At 40.3% G+C, this 27285-nt stretch overlaps 1 protein-coding gene across 2 annotated transcripts in view; it reads left to right on the forward strand.

Annotated features, from left to right (window-relative positions):
* Nucleotides 1-27285, forward strand: part of SHANK2 (SH3 and multiple ankyrin repeat domains 2) — a 277285-nt gene that overhangs the window by 12985 nt on the left and 237015 nt on the right. Inside the window, exons 3-10 of one of the 2 annotated variants that reach the window (XM_064425907.1) lie at nt 5621-5690; nt 7272-7379; nt 10451-10551; nt 17948-18167; nt 24137-24340; nt 25954-26025; nt 26159-26267; nt 26513-26664. In XM_064425907.1, coding sequence (XP_064281977.1) covers nt 17964-18167; nt 24137-24340; nt 25954-26025; nt 26159-26267; nt 26513-26664 — 741 coding nt within the window. In that variant the 5' untranslated portion in view covers nt 5621-5690; nt 7272-7379; nt 10451-10551; nt 17948-17963. The remainder of the gene's footprint in view (nt 1-5620; nt 5691-7271; nt 7380-10450; nt 10552-17947; nt 18168-24136; nt 24341-25953; nt 26026-26158; nt 26268-26512; nt 26665-27285) is intronic. The other variant, XM_064425908.1, reaches the window with a different exon arrangement.

Consider the following 27285-nt stretch of genomic DNA (forward strand, 5'->3'; position numbering starts at 1 on the left):
TTTAGCTTGCACTAAAGTACTTCTTTCACTTTCACTTAAGTACTCTCATGATATAAACAGTTTTTTAACCCAATACCCCCAAAACTAACAATCCTGTCCACTTTCACCAACCCAAATGTGTTGCCAAGAAACTGAACAGGATGGGGCTGGGTTGACCTGTGTGTTTCAGTGGAGTTGCAGGCAAGACCTGGTAGCTGAATAATTCATTTGTGAGCAGGACACCAGGGCTGTCCTTGCACAGGTCAGTCACGATGCTGGGCTCTCTCCCTTTTGTTACTCCATCTCTCATCTCTCTCCACTTAGCATAGCTCAGCCAGCAAAGTTAATAGATTCCCATCTTTCACTGAAATTCCTGTCTTGAAGGGGATGATAAAGAAGCGGAGGCTGCAGCTGCCCTCAGTGATGTGTGATTTATAACTGAGGGGAGAGATCTCCCTCCTGTTGTCACAACAGTGACAAGTGTTGCCACAATGCAGCAGTGATTGTTTAGATGGGACATGTAAATAAAACAGAGCCGTCTGGACTGCGAAAAACACAGCAAACACAGAATTCTGCTCCTGGGGTTGAATTCAGGCTGTTTCTCCCTTTTAGGTAATCAGAACCTGTGGATTTCATTCACTTTGTGGAAGTGAATGAATTTTTTTCTTTTTGGTTATCAGCTGTTAACATTTACAACCCTTGGAAGGTGCTGAAGTCTAAAAAACCACCAGCCTGCCTTTTTTTGATACATACAATCAACAGTTTTCCTTTGAGCTAAGGCTCAGCATCCAGTTTCAGGGTAGGTAGGAAACGGGTACAAGTTTTCCCGTGTATCTGAGTTTCAAAGTTCTCCACTATCTCATAGAATAAAAGATGAGAAAATGTTCAGTGCAAAATTTAGGATTGAATTCATTGAATTGGGCAGAGCTACATGAAAAATTACATCCAAGGTGAGCACCTTCTGACTCTTTGGAGAGCTTCTATTATTTAGCAGTTATCAGGGATTTTTGCAGTATTTGGGAAATGAAATAATTATGAGCCATGAACTGAAGGCACATTTTTCTTTCATCACTGATTGCTGATAATTTGCTGTAGTCCATACTACTTTAAATATATTGCCATGTTATGTTTAGATAAGCATAGGAAGGAGGGATTTTTCTTTCCATATTGGAAATTATTTTTAATCTACTCTGATCAGTCAGCCAAAATGCAGGATCTGATGCTAGACCTATCTGGAATTATATTATTCTTTACATGTTGTGGCTTTAAGTGCCTTCAAAGAAGTAATGTCTGGGAGGTTCTTTCTCTTTAATATATATGAAGTTAGCAGTGCATATTTATATTGTTGGGATTTTGACAGAAATTACATTTTGGTATTTAGTTTTTTGCTGCTAGCATGAACTTGCTGCCATAAACAGTGAATAATCTAAAGGCACAAAGCATCTGGTATTTCTGAAGATCATTTTTGCTGCCACACACTATACAAGCATATAGGCCATTATGTTTAGGCTGCTGAGGAAAAAAAAGATTAGTGGAGCATAGAAAAAACACCAAAGAGAGATACAAATATGCGAGTTCATTCCAGCAAGTGTTTGAGCAGCTGTAGACTTCATATTTAGTTCTGAAAAAGTCCATGTGGAATTCTATTCAGAATTTTAAATATGTGCCCAAATATGGTGTCTCCTGATGAAGAAAATAACTATTTTTCCACCTCCTTGAACAGTTTTCCTGATTCTGTTCACATTTGCACCTCGTGACCAGGTTTTGTTTGCACTGGCTTTACATAATAGCAGATTAGCTGAGATAGCCTCCCAAAATCTCAGGTAGCTCTTCCTTGCTACACTCATTTTTCAGCTCGTTGCCTCCTTCTTTGCTGAGCTGGAATCAAGTCAGGTTTAGTTATTACATCTCTCCCAGGCAGGATTTGAATCCATCATGTGCTGGAGACACAAACCTTGGTCTTAGTGCTTCCCTCAATGTGAGCTCTCAATTTAACTTGGGGGAAAAGTGGAGAATTTGGTGTGTGCATGTGTTTGGGGTCTATTACCGCTAAAGACATCCGGGAGTCTCTGAAAATTGCTAAACTAATGGACTGCCTGCAGCCTGACAGTGCCAAGTGCCTTCAGCTCCCTATAAATTACATGGGTTTTCTGTTAAAGCAGCAGCCAGGACTTCCATGCAGCATAACTGGCCTGCTTTAGCAGGCTCTTAACTAAAATGAGTCGTGTCAAGTGTTCTGTAGTCAAATGAGCTCTACTGGTATTCACGTTCCTAGACATCAGGTATAAATTACCTTTGATTTTAGAGGCTGCTAGGAAAAAACATGAGCCTATGTGCCACTAAAAGGGTCCTCAAGGTGGATGACATTTTTGTGTACCTGACAACAGAACAGGATGCTGTGAGTGTTTGTGTTCAGAAAAGTCAGGGTTAAATGAATGAAGTGTGTCAATTGAAGTTGTATTCATTTAGGCGTGCTCATCCTGTCACTGAATGCTCCCAAGTGCTTAATTTTTGAGTGTTTCAGTGTAGCCCTTTTCTGTGCCATCCTCGTAAATTAACAGGGATGGCTGTTTCTCTGTGGCTGTGCACGCATCTGTGCGGATAGCTGGCTGGTCAGCTGGGAGCCAGCTCAGAAACAGAACCTGGGAATTCTCTGGTACTGGAAGAGAATTAAGAAGTTGGACAGAAATACCCACTTGAGATTGCTGATAGGGTTGTATGATTATGTGGATTTGTTTGTATGAGTCAGAAGAAATGCATGCTTGTAGTTGAATTTATTTTTGGTTAGTAACTTTTACTTTCCTAGGTGTGCACCTGGGCCTAGAGAAACACCCCCAAACAAGGTTACCTTCCTACTTGGAAATTCTTTAAACTGTGAAAAAAGGAATGGTAAAATCTTGACGATTTCATTCTGCTTGCTAAAAAGCCACACAATTCTTTGAATGTTCTCTCATTTTGCCAGACCTGGGGGAAGGTTTGCCCTGTGTCAGATCTTTTGGGAGTGTTCCCTCTGCAGCACAGTGGTACGGCAAGGGCTTTCCTCCAGCAGTGGCAGCAGCTGGCCTTCGGAGGCAACATCCCGGCTGATTTGCCCGGGGGGAAAGAGCAGGGAGAAGGAGCTGAGGAGAAGGCCTATAAATACTGCATGGCTGCAGCTCTGTTGCTCCCTGAACCAAGTCACCACTGCTACAGTGTACTCTGCAAAAATGTCACATCCCTTCACTGCTCAGCACTGAGCTGGGTGGAAATCACCAACTGCACCATTTGGGTGGCTTGGAGTCACCCTGGCATTTTGGAGATGGATTTGATCAGGAAAATGGTTTGTGTGGCTGCTGTCAGCCTTTCCTCCCTTCCTTATCAATCTCCTTCCACTTTCCAATGGCTCTGAAATTTGCTGCTCAACTTCAGCCAGCTTTTAAAGGATCAGAAATCCCTGAAGGTGTTACATTCCTACAAACATGTTGGAAGTGGGTGGTTAGGTGGAGGAGAGACCCCCACTGGAGCTCCTGCAGAGGGAAAAGCACCTTGCCTGTCATGGTTGGTGTTTTTCCAGGGAGATGAGCCTGTGCATGGCTCTGCTCTCTTGCCTGGCCACACATGGAAGTGATGTCTGGAAGGGAAACCTCCTGCAGGGGGAAGTGCTGGGGATGTGCAGTAACCAAGGTTTTCACAGCACAGATTTATTTAGGAATGCATTGGAGGCTCTGAGACAAAGAGGAGCTTCTGCTGCACTGATCCTGTGCTTGAGGAGAGGGAAAAGCAGGATCTGGGAGGGGACTTAGTTTTTGTCTATCAGTGGGTATTAAAGGAATCCTACTGTAGAAATAGCAGAGAGGACAGTTGCTCACTCTTCCAGTGTCAGTGCCTTTCTCCGCTGTGTAACATATCCAGTCTCATTAAAAAGTCAGAATTGGCACAATTTATTTTTGTTCTCCTGTGAATTTGCAGTATATAAATACTCTCATTTAAAGAGCTTTTCCGATCCCTTGGCAAGCCATGGGTTTACAAGTTGATTTGCTTATCCTTAGGGATAGCTCTGGACAGCACAGTGAAAAACAAGTCAACATCCAAAATGCAAAGTGGAACCATGCTGCTGGGTTTGGCCAAGAAGAGTTTGGCCTCCACACAGAACCAGCTTGTGCATTCCCCTCTCTTCCACAATCCAGTGCAAGCCATTGCTGTGCTCTTACCTTTATTCAGTCTGACCAGATGTAAATCTTTTCTAAAGGCAGCAAAGCCTGGTCTTGGAATATGTTGAGCTGATTTGAGAGCAGTTTTGGAAAGTTTACTCTCTGACATATGCAATCCCAGGTTATTCTTCCTCTGTTTGTATCCATTTAGAAACTGAAACCTGGTGTGCATAAAAGAGAGAGTTCAAAAGTAGAAGCCGTTTATCCCATCTCAGATTAAGAAACCGGTTAGGTCAGTTTATTTTGGTTATTTTTTCAACCTGCTGACTTCTTTCCTTGCTGTGTTTTTGCCTTGTGAGAAACAGCTGCTGAACTTTTTACCTACCTTTCCTATAGCTCCAGTAGTTATGGAAATCACATTTTTATCTCTCATCCTAAAAATGGAAAACCTACCAGGCTTAATCTCAAATGCAGTTGACACTGGTACAAAATACAGTAGTTCAGTGTGGGAAATGTCCTTTAATAGTTTCTTTTGTTGCTGCTGAAAGAGCAGAATCACACAGGTGCTGGAGACAGATATGCAAGTATTTTCTTCCTACTCAGAACATTTTGGATAGGAATGTTTGTTTTTAGTGAAATCTGTCAAAGTCTATATTTAAAATAAAGAACAGGCTTAAATACACTCAAAGTATAATAATTCAGCAGTATTTCCTGATGGAGAACCATATAGCAGAGTACAACAAAAAGTAGAGTTAGTAAAACTTTTTTGCAATGGAAATACCTGGATTTCCCCTTCCCTTTAGATCTGTAAAAATAGGAAAATACGTAACAGGAAAGAATTTTGTTCAGCATGAGCTTCTAACCATCAATGAAGGCAGTCATACATGCTTGGGAGCACAGCTGGACATGGATGTCTGGATGCATGCTGTGCCCAGAGCTGGACTGGGATGCTCAGCACATGTTTGCTGATTTGGGGAATCCCCCTGGGGGTCTGCAGACAGCAGACCCGAATTTCAGCATCTCAGGTGGACTTGAGGAGGCAAACCCAACCATTTTGCTGCTCGTACTTGGGCTGCTCAGCAGATGCACATTCCTGGGATGCTCAGAGCTTTGGCAAGACTTAAATCAAGGAAGATGTTTGTGGGGAACAGCAGAGCAGTACCTTTCACCTTTTGTCAGATCTAGCCTGAAATGTCTTTCTTAATAACCTGAAGAGTCTATTTTTATCTCAGTGCTGACTTCATGAGCCAGAAGCACTCTGGAGTGAGTGAAGCCATGGCAGGCTCTGCCCTTGCAAAGCTATGCATAATATTTATATTACAGTATGAGGAATACTTTGGGAATTTGCAATGTAGTAAAATTCCTCTCTCCTTTTCCTATCAAAATCTCCTTTGTGGGAAAAGAAAATCTCCTTGAGCATTTCTGCTTTATAACATTTAAATAGGGTGGCTATTGGGTGACTTAATTTTTTTTCAGCTATAACTCTTTATATCTTTTTGTGTTTTGTTTAGGAATCTGAGATGAAAGAGAACTAGATTCTGATGATCATCTTGTCGCTGTTGCTGTCACCTGTTTTGACAGGTAAGTGTGCCAAACTGGTTTTGAAGACAAAATGTTTGAATTACTTGTGTCAGGCAGGCAAAGGTACAGTTACAGCCCAGGACCTCACCTGTGGTCATGCTGGGTGCTGCAAAGGTGAGTTTTTCAACAAAAAAGTGGTCAAAAATGCTTCCAAAACCTTCTTGATCTCCAGAAAGGAAACTGTTCCTCCTTCTGCCTTATGGTGGTGGGTGGCTTACAAAAATGATCTCAGAGCAGAGGAATTTGCAGTTGAACTGCAGCCTGGAGTGAAGATGGCTGAAAGGTCTTGTTGATTTTTATGCTTCTCCTCCCCAAAGCACCTGAAATATGAACTAGCAGATAGATGAAGTTATCATACTTCTTGTGCTAGACATAACACCCCCCTCTTTTTATCTAGGAGCAATTTATTAATGAGGTCCCTGCAAATTTGCAGCTGATGTTAGGACTGGGTGAAGAATTTCTTGGATTTTGTACAGTTAGGTGAGAACTGATGGACTTGAGCCTCTTGTGATACAACACAATCATTTTTGTTTTATCTCTTTTACCTTACCTAATGATACATTTTCAGAGTTTCCTATCAATAAAGACTTCTAGTCCCTACATTTAATACAAATGTCTTTATCTTTGCTTTTCTCTGACCTTTCAAAACACAGTCCAAAAAGTTTTGGTAGCAATCTGGAGATGACTTAGAACTTCTTGTGCAGAACAATTTCTTGAAGTAACATCACTTTCTTGTCTTCCATTTCAATCATTACAAAATAAATTGAAACATGAAACTCAGAGATCAGAAAACTGGAACAAAAAGGACACTGATTGAAACTTAGGTTTCCTTTGGTGAAGCATGATGCTTCTGTATGATCTGAAAACTAAAAAACTCATTTTCTCTGTGATAAGTGGAACTGAAGGTGCCTTTTCTTGCACTGGCAGCTGCAGGTGTCTGTGTCAATGTGCATTTATGAGCACAGATCAAGGAGTCCTAACAGTGCCTTTGGATGAGCACTGGTAGGAGAATGAAAATACAAAAATTATGTAAAATATGTCAAGTGGGTTGCTGTAAAGTGTGTGGTGACATGGAGCAGTAGAATTTGGATCAGTTGTATGTAAAAATGGAAAAAGGAGAAAGAGTTAAAAATGTGTGTGCCTCAAAGCTCAGCCTAATGAATTTCTAGCTTATCAGGGCATTTAATGATTGACTGTTTGCTTCTGTGGTAGGGCCACTATCAAAGATAAGCACATCAATCTAAAGAGAGGTGCAGAAACAGGTGTGCAAATTTGGATTTTAAGTGTTATGTCTGACAGTCTGTTGAGTTGATGGGAATAACTCTGTTCTATTGGCTGAAATGTTCAAGTTTGCAGGGATACCTTCCACTATCCCAGGATGCTCCACGCTCTGTCCAGCCTGGCCTTGAACACTTCCAGGCTTCTAGGGGCAGCCACAGCTTCTCTGGGCACCCTGTGCCAGGGCCTCACCAGCTCCTGAGTAAAGAATTTCTTCCTGATCTAAATTGCCTGTCTTTCAGTTTAAAACCATTCCTCCTTGTCCTGTCATCTGCCTGTGGAAAAGTCACTCTTCTCCTTTAGGAAGCATGTAAGAAAATTCAGCTGATATGCAAAAGTGGTCACTCTCCATGTGTGACTGAAAAAACAAGAGAAGTTTGGATTTATTAAGAGCTGCAGGAAACTTTTGAGGTAAGGCAGCTAGTGATGGCAAGTGTGAAAAAATCCCCACAAAACCAGCTGTGAGGGAGGCTACATAAAAACTGTGGGAGAACATTAAGCAGACACAAAACCTAATAGCAAATATTTTTAAATGCTTAATTTCTTTAAGAGTGTGGGAAAAAAAAGTATTTCTAGTTTTATGTCAATGCTGAAAATGGATTTTCTCATGCCAGCCCTGCCTCCTTCATTCCTGCAAATGGCAAAGCAGAGAAGAGGGTTTTGTAAATCTCCTTGATGGGTGTGTCCTGAAGGGTTTGGTTCACATGATGGGCTTCATTATTGCCTTCTCTGCTGAGCTGCATAACAGAGCTGCCTGGATGCTCTTCCTCCCCTCTGACCAGGTGCAGGCACAGGTACCTCTGGCAGCAGCAGCATCAGGAAATGAGCTTTGCATCACAGTTGTTCCCACCAGCAGCCCACCTGGAGGCACTGGGGCAGCAAGGTGAGGGGTGTCTCTTACAGGGTCACCCCAGCCCCCAGGTTTATAGAAACCCAGGAGCCCTTCCAAGCACAGTGTTCCTGGGCATCACTGCTTGTCATTCCTAGGAAGTTATGGTCACATGTGGGTGTCCTTCACAAAGGTTCTGTCAAATCCTCTCTCAGCAGCTGCTCCTTTGCAACATTTAATAAAATCTTTTCCTAAGTACTTTCTCCATGGTAGAAACTGATAGTAGTATGCCTGGAGTGCCAGTGGTGCTGGTTTTCTTATTAGGATTATTTTCTATCCTGATTCAATCAAGTTGGGTTTTTTTTTGTAAGTGCTTTTATATTCAGTTTGCATATCTTGATTAGACTGTGATAATTTCCATGGCTGGAATCTCCAAAGTGTGCTGTCAAGAAATTATAAATGGTAATGAATTCACTTAATCAGGACTTCTAGGAGTACAATCAACATGAAATCTAGTCAATTAGAAATAAATCTGTTTAAAGTATTTCTGGTTCTCCAACAGTCTCATTTGAGGCCTTACTTACCTGGGACTGAATTAGAGACCTACACAGACAGAAAGTACACTTTGTAAGAAATCACTGTAAAGGGGTATAAATGAGTCCAGAAATTTAGGTGATGTTGAAGTTTGCTTCAATCTCCATTATAAACTAAGTTGCACAGCCACCAGCTGGAGAAAAGTTATAGTGCCAGCTGTGACTTGGCACTCTTCAGACCACATCTTGCACCTTGTGTCCAGTTTTGGACCCACCACAGTACAGGAAAGATATGGAAAAATATGGAGCAGGTTCTGTGAAGGGCCACCAAGAAAAAGGGAGCTGAAGTATTGTCCTGCAAGGAGAGGGACAGGTAAGCCTGGGGAAGGGCTGGCTTCAGGGAGATTTTCCAGGCAGGCCTGGATAAAAGCATGGACAGCCCAAGCAGATCTTGCTGGACCTGCTCTGGTCAAGATGTTGAAATAAAGACCTCTCCAGAGACCCCTGTGGCCCAAATGACATGGTGATTCTCTGAGTCTAAGGCACAGCAAAGAATTCAGGTTGTTGTGTTCAGGGAGGCAGACTTTATTTTGATTCTGCATTCAGAGGGGGCTACTTCAGAAAAACAGCCTTGTTGTTATCCTAAGCTGCCTCTAAATTAAAGATATTGTGAGCAGATAACCCAGGGTGATTTAGCATGCTATTTATTTTTAATATTAAATTCCAAACTAAACCTGGCATTTAAATAGCAAATGCTGGAAGAATGAATTTGTATTTTCACAATAACATTCCTTCTATTTTTTGTTTTGCTTCTTATGCTTAATGGTCACAAACACGGGTCTCATTCTGTTTTCTTCTTGCCCAAGATGATTTCTTGAGCTGTTTACTGAAGGTAATAATTAAACCTTGATAGTCAATGAGGAAACTGGCTCTTTTAATCAGTTTAATTGGGATGATTGCCTAATTTTTGGCTGGCTATAATTTGGTAAAAATGAGTTTCTTATCTGTATAATGAATTGAATAAAAATCTCAAAGGTCAAGAAAATTATTTATTTCTCAGTTATTCTACTGAGTCACTGTGCTGCCTGGGTCAGTTTGGCAGATCATTTAACCTTTCCAAGCCTGCAAATATTTTCTCCACTCTGTCATCACCATCCTTCACCTGCACAACTCTAAAGAATGTCCTTGGTTGTGCCATGAGCACAGGCTGGAGTATAAATTAAAGCCCAAAATATGCTTAGCTTGGGTTGGAAAATAGCTGGGGAAGATGCAGCTAAGGTCAGCAGAGCTCCTTTTTCAAAATTACCTCTGAAAAAGGAAAAAGTCAGGCGAGTTTTTCTGCAATTAAGAGAAGCCTGGAGACCATCTGTCCCTGGGAAGCAGGAATATTTGCTGCAGACAGACAGATGGGCAGAGGGGTGGTGAGGACAGGGCACGTGGCTGTGCTTGCACTGGAGTTTGGCTAAATCAAGGGCTGCTCACCTGCCCGGCTCCTCCTCAGCCCTTTCTGGGTCACCATTTGTTTGTTGCTTCCCCCTGGATTAAGGAAAGAAATAAAGCTGGCATGGAGGTCAGGGAAAACCTCCCCCTACAGGCTCTTTGGCAGGGGACTGGCCCGGAGAGTCTGAGCTCTGTGCCCCCAAATCCCACCTGCAGACACTTGCAAGCCTCAACGGGTGTTTCCTGCTGAGTTGAAATAGAAGTGAGTTCGTTGAAATTAAACGAGAAAAGAACCCCAGCATACACAAGGAGAAAGGGTAATTGATTTTATTTGTTGTGCCTGCTGTCAACCTAAGATAACTCATCCTTTTATAAGAAAAACAGAATGTCTGTTTGAAGCTTTTTTTTTAACTGGCATGTTATTCCATTGATTAAACTAAAGCAAACAATGAGTCTATTTCTGTCAACACAGCAAATCAAATGACATAGTAGTCCCCACCAGGATCACATCTGAGGAAAATTCAGGTTAAACTCCACAGCAAGCTCTAAATGCTAACCTGTGTGCAAGGAGGAGAGGAAATCTGCTTTATCTACATTCAGGGCTTGATCTAATCTACATAACAAGACACCAGCAGTGCTTCTCTGTTAACATTTTATTCTGTTTGTATTTGAATTATCAGAAAAAAATGTTCTGTGGGTAAAGAGGAAAGAGGTTGATAAACATCAAATGCAAATTAACAAGCAACAAAGCTGCTTTGTCCATCAGGGATGTGAAATTGAGGTAAATATGTTCAACAAGCTTTGATTTTTTTTTTTACTCCTGTTGTAAATCTTTTTAAATTCTCTTATGTCCTTTCCCTTCCAACCTATCATAATCTTTTTGATATTTACATAGCTAAGTGCAAGCAGAGGCTGGGAGCAGAAAGGCTGGAAAATAAAATGCCTTGCCCTATATGGTAAAAACATTTGGTGGGCACTCTAAAATGACCATTTAATCTATCTTCTTAGAAACAGACAGTGACTATTAAAACTTAAAGTGGTGTAGTACTCCAGTGTTACTTCAAGAACATGTTGTAACTACTCACATTGTAGCATTCTTGGTTGGATAAGTAAAGGGGAATTTTTTCTTCCAGTCAGTGCATGTGCAGCTTATTTTGTCACAGAAAACTTCCAGGATGGGGCACCCATAGCTGCTCAGGGCAACTAGTGCCTCCCCACCTTCACAGTAAAGAATTTCTTTGGAATATTTTATGTAAAAGCTGTCATGTTATAAAGAAATGCCTTTCTGGATCCAGAACTGGATTAAGCTGGATGACCTTTTCCATGTTTATGAATACAATGTTGAGTCCAAGAAGACATTGCACTTTTTGTGTGCAAGTCGTGTATCTGGGACAATGTGATTGGTGCATTTCCTAAAATGTTTTGTTGCTTTCCACTTCCACCCTATTTGGATTAGTTATGTAGCTGGTACTTATTTAGCCGCCTTTTTTTTTTTGTCATCTGTTTAAAATAGTTTTGAATTCTGGATCAATGAACAGGTGAATTTTCAAACTGAATGTTGCTTTTACAACTAAGTGCATGCAATTCCTTTAAACATCTTATTAAATACTTCAAAGTGGTTATTATTTTGCCATAAGTAAACCACAGTTTCCGCTGCAAGGAATATTTAAAGAATATCTTAGGAGACGCGTTGTCTATCTGTTGGAAAGCAGAAGTTCTAATAAATGTGAAAACTAGAGGCCATGCTAAAAGCAACTGTAGAAATGAACAGAGCCTGGAAGGTAGCTCTGTGGGGCTCATGGGACTGGGCCTAATTCCTTGTCTGGAAGAAGGACCTTTATTTAAAGGTCAGCCAGAATTGTTCTGGAAACCTTGCGGGGGCTTAAAAGAAGCCACTTAAGAACTTATATTGCCACTGGGAGTTGGCCTTTACTGCAAACTTCCCTGTGCTGGTTAACATTTATAAATACTTGCTATGTTTCCCCTATTAATATGTTTGAATCATTTTTTAATCCATTCTAACTAATTTTACTGCTCCACCCTGTCCTAAGTCTTTACACCTGCTTCCTCTTCCTGCCAGCAGGTTCTTTTTTCTCATGGTGAAATCCTAATTCCAATGTTTATGTTGAAATTCCACTTCAGACATTCAAAAGCTTTTTCTGCATCTGCTTCTCTGCCTGTCTTCCAGCCTTCCTCATTCAGCAGAAGTTGCTTGTCTCCTGGATTCTTAATACCTATCCTTGCCCAAAATGTCTCTTTACATCTGCCTGGGTGAACTTCAGCCTTTCCATGGAGATACCATGACCAGCTGAGTAGTTTACAGGGAAAATAAATGCTAAGTAGAAGAGACATAGAACAAAGGAGAAATTTGGCTTCTAAAGCTGCTTGGTAACGAAAGAAACTCAAAACTACCCTGTATTTGCAGAAATAGGCTGCTTGTGTAGATTCTGTGTGTGCAGCAGAGATAATGAAGTATCTGTTTTTAAAAATACCGAAATAAAAAAATTACCTGCTTACACACCCACTTTAATCATATGGTGTTAGCATTTTAAGACTCTAAATACCAAAAGTTAATGGGACTTAGTAGCTTCTTAACAAGTCTGTGCAAATAGGCACGAACAAGAGAACTCAGAAATAAGTGACAGATTTGACAATTTCTGCACAGAATTTTCTTCTTTGTTTCCTTAAAAAATAAAAGGTGGGGTGAAGTCTCATTCTTGAGCCCTTTTGCAAAATATTTTGACAATTGTGCTGACCACCCAGCAAAGAAATCAAGGGCTGCTTAAATCTGCTCTTTAACAGGGCAGTGAAAACAATCTCCTGGTGGCGCTGATGGGAACCAATAGATATGACCATTGATTTTGAATATTGATTTCCAATCAATAATTCATCTTGGAAGCATGAGATGCCACACTGTGAAACAACAGCTTCAGAGAAAAGTACAGGAGAAATTTTTGCTTGTCATTCTGGTACTGTAGTATTTGTGTCAGCACTCATCTTCTAAAATATTTATCTGGGTGTTTCAGTTATTTAACAGAAAGATCAAAAATACATTATCACCAGGAAGTGAATTTAAGTGAGGGACTGCTGAATGGGGAATAAAGCTGTAATTAGGGAAGTTGTTCCTGTCTGGTGGAGCTGGGAGTACAAGGGAGCTCCAAGTGCCTCGTCTCCCCTGAGGTTTTGCTGTGGATTGTTTAGCACTCCTTGTGCATGTTCTGGCTTTCTTCTTGTAGATGTTTTCTTTCAGGTTTTGCCTTTGCCTGGCTGGGTTTTGTGTCTGTGCCCTGGTTGGAGTTGTGGAATTTGGGTGCTGATAACATTTCCATTGGGGTTAATCAGGTGGCTCTGTTTGTGGACATCTCTTTCCTGTCACTCAGGCAGTGGTGTCTCAAAGCCACTCCATGCTGGCAAACATTAATGCTGACTTTGGATGAAGTGGTTCTGCCCTTTTCAAGCCCTAGCAGTTCACTTCTGGCCCTGTGCCATCTCTCTCCTGCTGCTTCTGCAAACATTTGCATAGTGATCCAGTTCAGAGGCATGATGGGTTTGGAAACTAACCTCCCAAACCAAAAAAAAAAAAAAAAGAGCTGGAGTTTGACCTGGATCAGTGCTTTGTTTTGCTTCACTGTTCATGTTAAAGCAGTCTGGGAACAAGGGTGGAGTGCTCTGGGGTGAGAAGGAGGAGGGGCTTGCTTTTTGGGAGGCAATGCTGGTTACTGCCAGCTTTAAAGTTGGAGTGCAGAGGGAGCTTGAACCCATCAAATTGCAAATTTCCCTTTGGAAGTTGTCTTCAATTCAAAACTTCCTCTGCATGACCTTTTCTGCCCAACTAGGGGGAGGTGTGAAATGCATGGTGTGCTGGGACTCAACCACCCACCTTCAGCTCTGTCTGAAGTGCATTTTTGTTTTAATATTATTATAATTAGAAAATAAAATGCTTGATCTTCTCCAGCATTTTAATGTAGTACCTCATCAAGCCAGTTCTTGAGCTGATATGTATAATCCTGAATAAAGCCACAGAATCCAAGTGTTGGAAGCTCTGGCAGGTTTTACACAGGAATCCCTTTCCTCAATAGTTTTCCTTCAGAGTTAATGACTAAATACCTCTTTCTAGCAATCACTGTTCCTCTCCCAACAAACTTTTCTCACAGTCTGGTTCATGGCATTACTCAGCCTGTGACAATGCCCACTCTGTATGCCAGATATTCCCACAGGTAGGTTGTAGCTGGCCTCACAGCAGCAGTCTGGAGGGCTTCTCCCTGCAGGCAACAGGGCTGCTATTGTGCAAATGAGTGTTTATATAAAAATAGATTGGTCTTATCTTGACTAGGAGTCAGTGACCCCTGGATTTGAAACCTTGCTCTGAAACCTGGCCTTGGACAAGACATTTGGTGCTTGTGTCTCAGCTGTGTTTTAGGGACAAACAAGACCAGGAGGGTTTGGTACTTTGCAGGGTCAACAAAAATCACACAGAGCCATAAGTAAGCTGAAGATTTTCAAATGTGGTTTTTATAGTGGATTTAGCTGATAATACCTGGATGTTCAATGAAGGTCCCCTGACTGGTCTCTCTCTCTATTGATATTTCAGACCCTTTCACATCAAGTTTACAATATCTAACTTACAAATAGATGTAAAATGTATATTTATTAAATTCCTTTTATGTGGTGTTCAACAACCTTAAGGCTCCTAAAGAATAGATTAATCTGTTGCTGCTCTTGGTTCTTTCCCTGCTGTGTCTGTTTGCACTCACTGGAGCATACCTTTCACCCTGAGAGAGAGCTCTGGAAGTTGAATTTTTTCCCATTTGATAACCTGTGCACTGTTTAATTCCAGCCTTTTGCAATGTTCTTGTAGGGCTTTTAAAATTATTTTTTAGAAAAAAAGAGAGTTTGATGGTCATGGTTTGGACTGTTTGAAATTCTCCTTAATGGTGCAGTGGCAGCAAATGGCACAACAAGAAATTCCAGCAGATTTTTTGAAAGCTGTGGGCTAGACTGGAAAAAAAACCAACCTAAAAATAGCATCTGTAAAGGGAAGGCAGCAGTCTGAGCTCTGCTTCTTTCATCTGCCCTGTTGGTCTGAGAAACATCACCTGGCCATGGCCCCAGAGGCTGGGTGCACGTCCTGCTGCTCCTGCCGAGCTAAAGGGCAAGGGGGCTGGGGGAGAAGCTCAATAATAAGGGGAGCATGAAGCCATCCTTTCACTCTCTCATCTTCCTGCTTCTTTGTGGCCTTCCTATGTCAAAATGGGTGTTTAACCAGCTGCAGCTCAAGCTTGCTTTGCTTAGGCGATGTGCAGAGGCCAGGGCAGGACAGTGCCTGGAGCTGGGGCACACTCAGTGCCCAGGAGTTGAGAAATGTGGACAGACAACATGAGGTGGAACAAACCCTGTTGGTGTGACACTTTTCATTGTGTGTTTATTGCCAAGATAATTTACAGATAATCTTGCCAGCATTCCTTTACACCAAAAGCAGCCACAAACAAAATATGATCAGTTTAAGATCAGTTTAACTGTAGGAATCCTATGACCTGTTGGTTTTTGTTTTTGTTTTTGTTTTTTTTTAGAAAAGGAAACAGGCATTTCAGACAGCCATGATAAACCTAATCTGTGTTTCAGCTGTGTTGAACCAATGAATTGCCAGGTAGGAATTAGGAATCTGGGATGCAACATTTTAATGGGTTATACAAGTATTATTTAGTAAGCCAGGAAACTTGCCTATTTTTCCTGATGTAGTAAGTTTGGTTGTGGAAAAATCTTTTGGAATATCCTTGGGGCAAAAGTGAAACAGTTCCTAAAAGATAACACTTTCCCAGTGGCTCTGGTTAACAAACGGTGGGATCTTCCATTTCCTCACAACTTGAGCCAAACAAATTGCCAGTTTCTCCAGTATTCACATGGTCTTGTTTAAAAAATGGTGTTTAAATGGTCTGTTTCTCCACTGTGCTGGTGGGGCCCATATCCTGTTCATCTTGCCACTGTGGATACAGACTTTCATTACCCTTTCTATGTTTAATTGTGCATCATTTTCCAGAAGATTAGGTGTCTTGTGCCTTGTTGACAAGTCTCCAAGAAATTCTTTGTCCCAGTATTTATAAAACTTAAAAGCTTGATTCCTGGGAGCTGGTTTTTCAGCTAGAAATTTTCCTTTCTTATTATAGAATGAAATATTCCTGGATAGTTTTTGCATGAAAATCCGCTTGCCAAAACCTGGGGAAGTTTTTTCCTGCTAACTCAACTCTTGTTTGGCTGCTGTATAACTGCAGTTTACTGCTCTCTGTTGAATCCAATGCCCTGGAATATGTTGCATTCTCAGATGGCTTTAGGAACAGACAAACCATGTGATGATCTTTGTCTTTCTGCTCACACTCACTGGCCTGTACCTCTTATGCCCTTAAATTCTGTGTATTGTCCTGCTGTATTTTGGGTTCACATGTTTTGGCAGTGGCAAACAAATAGAGAAACCACAGAAATGTTTATGCTTTTTATTGACTTAAGGTGCTTTGGAGAGCAGCATTAATCTACAGTTCACTGAAGCAGCAAAAAAATGAAATACTCCCTGAAGAGTTTTCTTTTGTAAATAGTGCCTTCCATTAAGCTGCTGTGAACTGGCTTCCTTTCAGGTTTCTGAATGCGCTGGTTTTGTCTTCATTAGTAATTATAGCTGAGGGTAATAACACTAGAATTATCCTTCATCAGAAGCAACAATAAGGCTTGATGATGTGGGGGTGTGATGTGATGTGGGAGTGCTTGTCCTTGACCTCCAGCCTCAGGCCAGACTCTCCCAACCAACCTATGGGCACCTTAAAATGGGAAATGGCAGTGGCAGCCTTTGGTCCCTGCTCTGGAGACACTGCTGGGACAGTGACCGGGTAGTGAAGAGGGAGTGACTTAAAGTAAAGTGTTAGACACAGTGGTAAAAAATGTTCTTTTGTCCCTTGCTGTTGTTTGACTTGATTTACTTGGGCTGATCTGGCTGAGAGATCAGTTTAGAAAATGTGTACTTGGATACCTAAACACACTCACCTGGTTTATGAGTGGTCAAGTGATCAAGTCACTTCACCCTTCCATGCTTCACTTTTGCTTTGCTGTCTCTTTTTAAATGTGACCTGGCTGTGGAATTGCTCGTTTAGTTTTTTCTTTCTTTTATTTTATTTTTCTTCTAACTGAATTTTTATTTTGCATTAAAATGCAGAGGAATTGTCTCGGAGAATTACTCACAGGAAACGAAAAATAATATGGTTTTCTGGCCTCCTAAATCTGAGAAGTTATGTGATGTCCAAGCACTGCAGAATTTATTGTTGGTCTTTTCAGTTTTTTCCACTGTAAATGTTTTCCTCCATTTTTCCATAGACTAATAATTTTCATATCCTGGAGCAGCTTTGAGTTTGTGGGACAAAAACAAAATTCATTTGCTCTTGTCAGCAGAAAAGCCCAGAAGGCAAATGTTCTGCTGTTCTTAGTGTAGGACCCCTCATGACAAATGTCTTTAGTCTGGAATAAACATTACTTTCATTTTAGCCTAAGCTATATCACAGATTAAAACTGCTTCTGAACTCCAAGTATGTGCAATGGACAGATTTGGGTGGTGCTGGTTTAAAAGGATGTTGTGTGAGCCACAAACCACAGAGCAGCATCTGTGTCTGTCTGGCTCCCTGTAGGATTTCATTTTTTGGTTGGTTCCACGATTTGGGAATACTGACTTTTATGAGAGCCTCACCTGTGCAGATCCTTGATGTACAGGATGATGTTAGTTTAGCATTTACATTAATTCCCTGAAATGTCTTTTCACTGGGAGGAGGAAGCTTCAAAGCCAGACCTAGCTCTTAGTACAGTTTACAGCAATGCTGGTTATCACAGGACTGGGTTATTATGCTGTTTTTTCTGGATCCTTTGGGAGGTTGGGTGTGCCTGGAAAGGAAGGTCATATTCTTTTTTACTACTCTTTTTTCCTTCTCCTGCCCTTCCTCTTCTCTAGTAAATTGGTAGCCAGATTTATTTCCGTTACACTCTGCCTACCCACATAATTGACAGAAAGAAATAAAAGGAAGATAAACCATAAAACTTCCTTGTTAAATGCATGTTGTTTCCAAGAAGAAAAAAAAATGTAGGTGATTCATTTTGAAGACTTGAACTGTAACTTATTTTTTTCTTTTTCTCCTTTGTATTGGCAGGATAAAAAACTTTAACATGCCTCGTAGCCCTACATCAAGTGAAGATGAAATGGCACAAAGCTTCTCTGACTATTCTGTTGAGTCTGAATCAGACAGCTCCAAAGAAGAAACTATTTATGACACAATTAGAGCAACTGCAGAAAAGCCAAGCAGCAGAATGGAAGACAGTCAGAGCAACACTTTAGTGATTCGAATTATCATACCTGACCTGCAGCAAACGGTAAGGCAGAGTGCACTGCAATTAAACAAAGTGAAATTAATGATTAGGTTTGCTGGCTTCAACCTGCAGTACATCTGTTCCCTTTTTTAACTTTCTTTTTGACGTATTACAGACAAAATTCATGTTTTGTTTTAATGTCTGTGCTTTGTACCCCAGCAGTTTATCTGACTGGTTGCCTCACTAAAGGCACCATCCCTTCCAAGAGAATTTAGTGTGCTGACCTGATTAAAGCCATGTTCATAAAGCAAAATATCTCTCTGATCTGCATTTGGAGATTTTGGGTAAAAGAAGAGACTTAGGAATCTATCACCTCATCAGAGGATGAAGATTGAATAAAAAAATCACATGTTAACTCTGTGAAAGACTCATATATATATATGGCTTCTGTAGTTCCTCTTCTCTTGAAATAGTTTGTGATTGACACTAGACTGGGGTCCTGCAAGAGGTCATCACATTCTCTCTCTTCACTATATTTGTTGTCTTTTTCTGTCAACCTGCCTCGCAAAAGACATCCCTTTTAGAGAGCCTGTGGCTTTTAGGGTGTAAAGATGAGAGGAAAAAAAACAAATAAACCTTTCCTTCCTCCTGTGCTGCTGTGCCTTTACTACAGGGTGTTGTTTCTGAACCTGCCAGCCAGAGAAACCAGCACAAGTGCTGTGATAGGAATAAGTGTCATGCTGGAAAAGGTCTTGGGAGAGACTGATTCCATCTAGAACCACAATTTGTCTGAGTTTGTTATTAATTATCTGAATTACCCTGGGTCTCCTTGAATGCTGCTGTCAGGATTTTCAGTGGTGGCACCAACCTTTTGAAATTTCCAAGATGATTACAAAAACACATCCATTTTATGGATGTGAACCACATACATCACTCTGTGCTGATATGTAAGAGCTACATCATGCCCTGCTGCCGTCAGAGATCTATCTCACATGAAGCCCTTCCTTTCTTCTTAATTAAGTTCATTTTTAGAATGATAGAGATGGGATGGATGCAGCCTGACAAGAAAAGCTGATTTGACAGTGTGCCCTCAGGTGTGGTTCTGGAGCTCTTTTCTGATGATCTTACCAGCTTGCTCTATCTGTGATTCTGTCAATTAATAGATCCATGAAAATGGAATGGAAATACCAGCTTTTCTTGCTATGTTTCCTCTGCTGTTAACACCACAGGGATAGTAGCTTCCTGAAGTCCTCTTATTTAATTACTCTGGTTTTTAGGTCAATAACAAGTTACTTATTGACATTATCAAGACAAATTTAAAAATTAATTTTATCATTCATTTTTATTGCTTTACTTTTTGTATTTCTTTTTCCTTTTCAATAAACTCTTCATGAAAAGTAACTGAATTGTTTTAAGCAGTTCTAAAGCAGCTAATGTATTTATTTTTTAATTTATCAGCCCACAAACTTTTTGTGCAAGAAAGTGAAACCTGGATTCAGGTTAGCAAAAGAAATATTGGTGGATTAAATGTGGTGAAGAAAACTGTGGAGAAGATCAGAGTTTGAGCTGTTGTACAGCTACAAACCAGAGCAAACATAGGCCCCATTTCCTGTATAATTATAATTAATTTAACATATCAAGTGTTTAAAATTAGTCTGTTTAATCAAAGAAGCATGAAATAACATAATTTAGTTTTCTGCTTCTTTTGGTTTTTAGGGAGTATGATCAAGACTGTATTTGTTCTAAGGAAGACAAGTTTAGGGGTTTAGATAAAATTCAGCCTACTGGGAAGCTTTAAAGCCAAACTCCAGAGAATGAAGTGTGCTTGTCTGCAGTGGCTGTGGTACAAACTGCCTTTATTTCACTGCAGGTATGAGATAAGCACCAAGCACCATGAGTAGGATGTGCTGCCATGGAAAACTTTATATATCACCACACATTGTAGGAAGTCTGTCTTGTTGCTCTTTTATTCTCATTTGAAACTTAGAAGACAATGTGAAGCTTGGCAATTTCATACAGAGCCCTTAAGAGCAATTGCTTTTCAGTTCTTACATTAATTTTTGTTTTCTTTTTTTTTGTTGCCTTCTCAGTTTGAGTGATAACCAAATTTACTGAAATACTACTTGGTAGAAATGGTAATTTCTTATTGCCTCTGTGCATGACCTGTATTCAGTAAGTGCCATCCTTCTCACAGGAGGGTGGAGAATATTTAAATGAGCAACTGAAAGATTTCCTGAACTCAGTAAATTTCCTGAGGGAATGGAGAGCATGGAGAGCCCTCCACAGTCTCAAGGAACATGGGTAAAACAGCTGTATTATCTGGCATATATTATTTGGTCTGAATCTAGGCCCAGTCATCTTGTATCCATTTCCTTTTCCAGCCTATGTAGGAACAAATCCCAAGTGGTGCTGCCTATAAGTGAAATCAGTCTGTTTCCTCAGGAACTGCTGTCAAGAAAATCTCCTTTACCTTGGTATTCTGTCAGTGATGGTGTTTTGTGCTTAGAATTGCTCCTTGCCACAGGCACTGTCACTTCTGTGAGCCAGTTGTTTTAAGGAATGTTTTCATCATTTTATTATCAACACACAGTGCTTGTTCCATTCTTTTGTTTTACCCTGTACTTGGGTACTTCTGGGTTATGTTTAAAGTCAAAATGCTCAGATCCATGCATTTTATTCAATTCTGAGGCTGAGATGGGTTTGGGTCTGCTCAAGACTTCTCTGAGACACTTTCTGCCCATCTGTCTTGCTGCTCCACTGCAATAATGATCATTTACTGATTCCTCCCTCCCCTGAGTTGTGGAGTTTTCAAAATTATATTGGACTTTCCATGCAAAATATTATTTGGGAAGTGGCAGTTTGGAATAGCAACAGCTTAAGCTGGAGTCACTTCCTGGTGTTCTGTTTCTGCATTGCTTTTTATACTGTTGTGTCCTTTCTTTGATTTTTTTTTTAATTATTTGTTGGGTTTTAGGATTAAGAATCTTTCCCTTAACTGCTTTTGCTTCTCAGATAAAACCCTTAGTTTACTTTGTGCACTTTTTACCTTAAAAAAGTAGCAACCCAGTTGTGCCAACTGCAGCTCGAGTCCCAGTTTTCCTTGGGATGCCTCCAGTTTCACTAGTTTCCAGATTGTGCTGCCTCATAGGTACTCTAGGTTTTCTTTTGCAACTTGTCCTAAGTATTCTTCTGTATCCCACTTTGTGCCTGATTGCTTTCTGTTTGCTCTTCCGTGTTTTATTTTCAGTTTGATAAGAGAGTTGTTGTGCTGCTGGTATCTGTTCACATGCCCTTTATGTGGGCAGGTGATCTGCTGACATCCTGGCCAGACTGGTTTTTCTGACTTGTCCCCTCGTGAATTCTGTGTTTCCTGAGTGCAGCCTGATGGGGAGCAGTGTTTCAGCAGAGAATCAAGCTGAACACAGCACAAACCAAAATGTGGGACTTGCTCCCTTTTCTTTGTGATGCCAAACTCTCATTTGTGTTTCCCACTTTTTGGCTGTCACATCTTTAATATCAACATCTCTCATTGAAAGGAATAATTCATATTTTGATATCCTGGCAATCATATTTTTGGAGGCAGCTGTACAAACCATTTTGTCGTGTCCCTCAGTCACAGCAGTTTGTGTGATTGACAGCTGAGCAGAAAGATGTGTTTGCTGATTGATTTTAAGCAGATAAGTATTATCCCTCAGACATTCTATGTCATAAACATTATTCCTAATGAATTAATATCTTCCCTTCAGCTGGGGGATTTGTATTTTCCCTGGCTTCTCATCCTGTCCTTCACTCTGGCTTGCTCTCACCAGTGTGCAGGAATGCAAGATTATAATTGACCGTGTCTCCTGTGATCCAAGGAGCTTTCACATCCCAAACTGAGCCTTGCATCTCAGCAGCCAGTGCTGACATGCTGTCTTGCTGCTACATGTGCATTTTGAGGGGCTTGCTGTGCTTTTGACAGTGACTTTGAGCCACTCAGGGCTTTTTTTTTTTTTTTTTTTTTTTTTTTGGCTATTCTTTGTGGTTTTTACAGTGAATGTATCTGTCAGTGCAAAACATCTGTTTCATGTGTTTCTGTAGTTCCTTGTCACTAAATGATCCCTATTATTTTTCTTTCTTTTTTCTTGTCACTGAAGATTAGAAAAAGGTGTCAATTTTTTTTGGCTCTGCTGCTGCCTCCTTTCCTTGTGGTCACCATGCCACATGTGCCTAATGAATTGTTCCTTATTTCGTAACCAGAGCAGCCTGAGTGTAGGTCCTGCTGTGACTGAGCTGATGTTTCCTCAGGATACAGAGTGTGGCAGTAAGTAATGACTTGTCTGCAGGATGGAGGGGGTGGCTGTGGTGCTCCCTGCCTGGAGGGCTGCCAGGAGGACACAGAAGCAGCACAGTGGAGTTGTTCCAGGGACAGGCTGATGGAAAATGCACCTTATGCAGCATCTGAGTGGTCCTTTTTATCCTCTTGGCCAGCACCTGCCTCTGAGAGAGTGGTAACAGCTCCACTTCTATCCTGCCTGGCTTCATGGAAAGCATAAATAATCACTTTTCCCACTAGTTTCACTTTTCTCAGCCTGAGACATTTTGGTAGCAAAAAATTCCTCGGACATCAATTTACTTTTTACATAACTGATCTTATTTAATTCTAAATTGCTAATGGAATCAGCTTTTTTTACAATAAAAGCCCACTTTTGTTTCTTATGAATTGCTAGAGGAGCTGGAGCTCTCATTAAATTAGTTTGTGAAAGATTTGCCTGCCTGAGAACACAAGAATAGACTGAACAAAATTGAACATGTTGGATTCTCCAGGTGCATTAAAAACCAGCAGACTTAATTTAACTGTGATCAAAAGTAACTTCTTTGTATTTTTTAAATCAAATCAGTGTCATGCAAGTCCAAAATTAGTTTGTTTCATGTAAGAAAGACTTTCCTTGGAGAAAAAAAATACATGTAATTTCAAAATTATCTTCCCAATTGAATAACACTCACTGAAATCTTTCAGATGTGTGGATAATGTTAAAAGTTACGCTTATTGCACATCTTGTAATTGACAGTTTTGCTGAAAAGTGCTGATGTTTGAATCTGAATCTTTTATTGAAGTTTGAATCCATATAGGAGTTGTGGGGCAAGTGAGGTTCAGAAGGAGCACAGGGATATCAAACAGATTTGCCTTGTTGCTAAGCCAATACTGTAACTACTGGGATGTTTGGGAAGGGAAAAACTTCTTACCATCTACTTTGTATCCCTGTCTCCTTCCCTTCAGCATATAATACCCCCAAAACTTTTCACAAAACATCTTGAAAAATAAAATAAGTAAGGAAAATGAAAACTGCTTCCTAGCCAGCCTTACTTGTGACAAAGTCTCTAACATTTCACTTTATGTTGAAGACTGTAAAGGATTAAAGCAGAAACAGCATTATGTGTTCAGGATGTACATCAGAGGCACCCAATTGCTTTCTAGGCATTGCCATCTGCTGGTACCTTGGAACCAGTGACTGCAGTGTAGGCAAAATCCCTGAATTCCAGCTTGGTAAGAAGCAGAGAACAGCAGAAGTTTGTCAAGGTTTTCAAGTAATTTGCTTCCTGTTGTATCATTCCTCCCATAAACTTACCCTCAGATAAATGTAGCTAAAAGGGAAGTAGAATTCATGCCTGAATACTATTTTTTGGTGAAATCCTTGTGGATCTAACTGATATTGGAACAGCCAAGAATTAAGTGGACAGTTAAACATCTTGTAACATCCCTTTTGAACATTTTTTCCATTAAGGTGCTCTGTCTCTGAGGAAGGATGTGTGTGTTCCCTGAGGTTTGTGGAAGGACTTGAAATGTCCTGTGTTTTCACAGTACTTGTGCATGAGGTATTATCAATGCATATCTGAAATAGAATTCTTGCTGAGCAATGTTTTGTGATGGAGTCTGTATATTTGTTATGCATATTCCTATTATTCATGACACTTGTAAATTTTAGAATGTAGGACACTGTTGAAATGTTTTTTTCACTAATTCAGTTCCTTAAAATAATTTCTCTTTGCAGAAATGCATTCGATTTAACCCAGAAGCTTCAGTGTGGGTTGCAAAGCAGCGGATTTTGTGCACTCTGAACCAGAGTTTGAAAGATGTCCTGAATTATGGACTGTTCCAGCCTGCAAGCAATGGGAGAGATGGGAAGTTTTTGGATGAGGAAAGACTTCTGAGGGAATACCCACAGCCAGTCAATAAAGGAGTTCCTTCACTTGAGGTATTTTTAGGTCTAATATCTGCAGCTTTTATATTCCGATACAAACTGTGCAGAAAGCTGTGTTTGAGGTGTCTGCATGCACCTGAATTACATCTGGGATATGCTTGTCCAGCAAGTCTGAGCTTGAATCCTTGCTCACAGAAGTGCTGGCATTCCCTGCTCATGGAGCTGGTCCATCCCCAAAAAGTTGCAAAAAGTCAGCCCTTCTGAGACAGCGGATTTTGGAGTTTTTCTTTGCTGAGGACACAGGACATTTATCTTTTTTAGTGATTTAATAAAGAAATGTAAGGTTCTAGGTGAAGCTGTTGCATCTGTGATGGCATTTGCAATAGCAGTGTAGCAGTTGCTGGATAACCAGCCTTTGCTTTCTCCCAAAGAGAACTTTCTGTCTCAGTGAAGCCTTTTTAAACCCCCATCTAGTTCCCTCTGTGCCATCCTTCAGAGTGCACAGGTTGCCTCTGCCTGCCTCCTAGGAAAGCAGTAAGGGGGGAGAGGGTCTGTTCTGGGATTTCCCCCTCTCTGTTGCTCCTGCAGAGGCTCTGCAGTTGGGAATATGCTGGGCAGAACTTTTATGGCACTGAAGAAACTTGGAGCAGAGCCAGATCACGCAACATAGCAGCAAACTGGGGCGTGAAACTGGCATTTAATTAATTTTGATATTGCCTGTATGGTGGCAGATCAACCATTAATAATGTGTGGTTAATAGACTTACTCCACTATAACACAAATCCAAAAGAAAAGAATCAGGGTCCTGAGAAAGCTTCAGGTCTTTCCTTTTCCAGAAGTTTATTTCAGCATTTCAGTCACTGATGACCACATTACAACTGTAAAGAAATTAAACAGCCACTTTATTTTGTTTCATAATTTTTTTTCATGAGTGTTGACTGCAGCAATTGAGGTGTTAAAAGTGATTTTGTGGAAAGCTGGTGCTAAAGCCTCATTCAGTGCAGTCCCTTCTCCAACAGACAGGCTGCATTCCTGGAATTCTGCATGAGACAATGAGAGAGTGGTAAATTATAGCTATGGAAACCCCCATGACTTTTGCTACAGATCTTGCTACTGTACCCAAGCTGCCCAGGATAAAATGTGACTGAGTTTCAGCCAAAAAGAGAGGCAATCCTCTGAATCTAATTCACAAAACCAGTCCTGTTCAACATCAGGAGAACTATTCCCATTTACAAGTTCTTCTTATATTGACTAAGGGACTTTAAGGTATATTTTATTTTGTTTTTATATTTCAGAAATGATAAGCTGCAATTTTGAAATCGACATTTTTTTATTTAACATGCCTTCCCAGCTTTCTGCCTGAGACTATAAATGAAAGTGCACAGGAATCCTTGGGGAAAAATTCTTTTCAGTGTAATTCTTGCTTATTTTTGTAGATTCTAGAGGCTGATTTAATTTCCCACATACCTCCACTGATCTCACTGTATTGGTACAAGATATGAATTTTGCTTAAATGATGTAAAACTATATGAAATACTGAGCCTATTTCTAAATTTTTTAAAATTTTACCTAAATCTACCATCACAATGGATGATACTTCCTGGTAAGGTCAGAAAATGATATAATGAATTCTAAGTTTTTAAGTTTTAAAATCTTTCTTCCCTCAGTTTCGCTACAAGAAGAGAGTGTACAGACAGTTCAACCTCGATGAAAAGCAGCTGGCCAAGCTTCACACCAAGGTATCCCAATTTTCTGCAGGAGTTAGCAATTACCTACAGTGGGTATTGCCATCAGTTGAAAAAATAATTAATTTTTAGTCAAAATTTTATTTTTGAAATCAGAGGATGATTCATTTTTTGCTCTTTGTTTCAGGCCAATTTGAAAAAATTTATGGATCATGTCCACCATCTCTCTGTGGAAAAAATGACCAAGATGTTGGACCGAGGACTGGACCCAAACTATCATGACTTGGAAAGCGGAGGTCAGAACAACAAAACTAAGCAGCATAGAGGAGTACCTTGAGTTAGTTAAATTTAAATTGATTAACAGGGTGAATCTCACACATTCCTTCATAACTCTGAACCAGTGGAATCTGTAGGGCTTTGCTGTCCAAAGGAGATAAATGATAATTTTAACAGTATTTTAAACTTTATTTTATAAAGTAACTTAAATTTATTTTATAATTTTGTTCACCTTTTCCCAAGTGCATCCCATTTTCTTCCTTAGAAACACCCCTAACTTTGGCAGCTCAGCTTGACAACACAGTAGAAGTGATAAAAGCCCTGAAAAATGGAGGAGCACATTTAGACTTCAGAGCCAAAGATGGAATGACTGCTCTGCACAAAGCAGCCAGAGCCAAGAACCAAGTAGCCCTCAAGGTAAACTTTCTGGAGCAAATTATGTATTATCTTGTTAAAAAAATGCATAAAGGAGACTGTTTTCAGTTAATTATTGTATTGTCCTCCATGGATCCTTTAGGATGTGCTTGTTCTAGTGCTTTCTTGTGGCTTTCAAATCTTAGCATTTGCTTTCAATAAAGAGCCTTTTAATTTCTGATTTATCTTTTCCTGGTAGGAAGAAAAGTGGTGAAATTTAAGCTTATTTATTGATACACTGAGATCTGTCTGAGGAAATAGGAATAGCATTATTGTCACTTAACACTTTGTAAGCAGCTTCCAGTGGGGTTGATTGCACATTATGCCTTAACACAGTGTCTTCTGTTTTCTTTTGTATTTTAACAGGTATTCTTAAATCACTCTAATGGTCTAGATTAAGTCTTAGATTTATGGGTTTTGCTTATTCCCTTTTGACAGATACTCAAATTGCATGACATTTTTGATAAAGCACTTTGGAACTGGAGAGGTGATGCAACATTTACAGAGCTGACATTTCTGAACCTAGTGAGAGGATGGAAACTGGACATTACCACTCCTTTCTGTGCCATCCCCATAGATTCCTTTAGATCTTAATTCTTCCAAGGTCATTTAGAAGAATGCTTA

This window comes from Passer domesticus, chromosome 6, assembly GCF_036417665.1.
Source record: "Passer domesticus isolate bPasDom1 chromosome 6, bPasDom1.hap1, whole genome shotgun sequence".
Lineage (NCBI taxonomy): Eukaryota > Metazoa > Chordata > Aves > Passeriformes > Passeridae > Passer > Passer domesticus.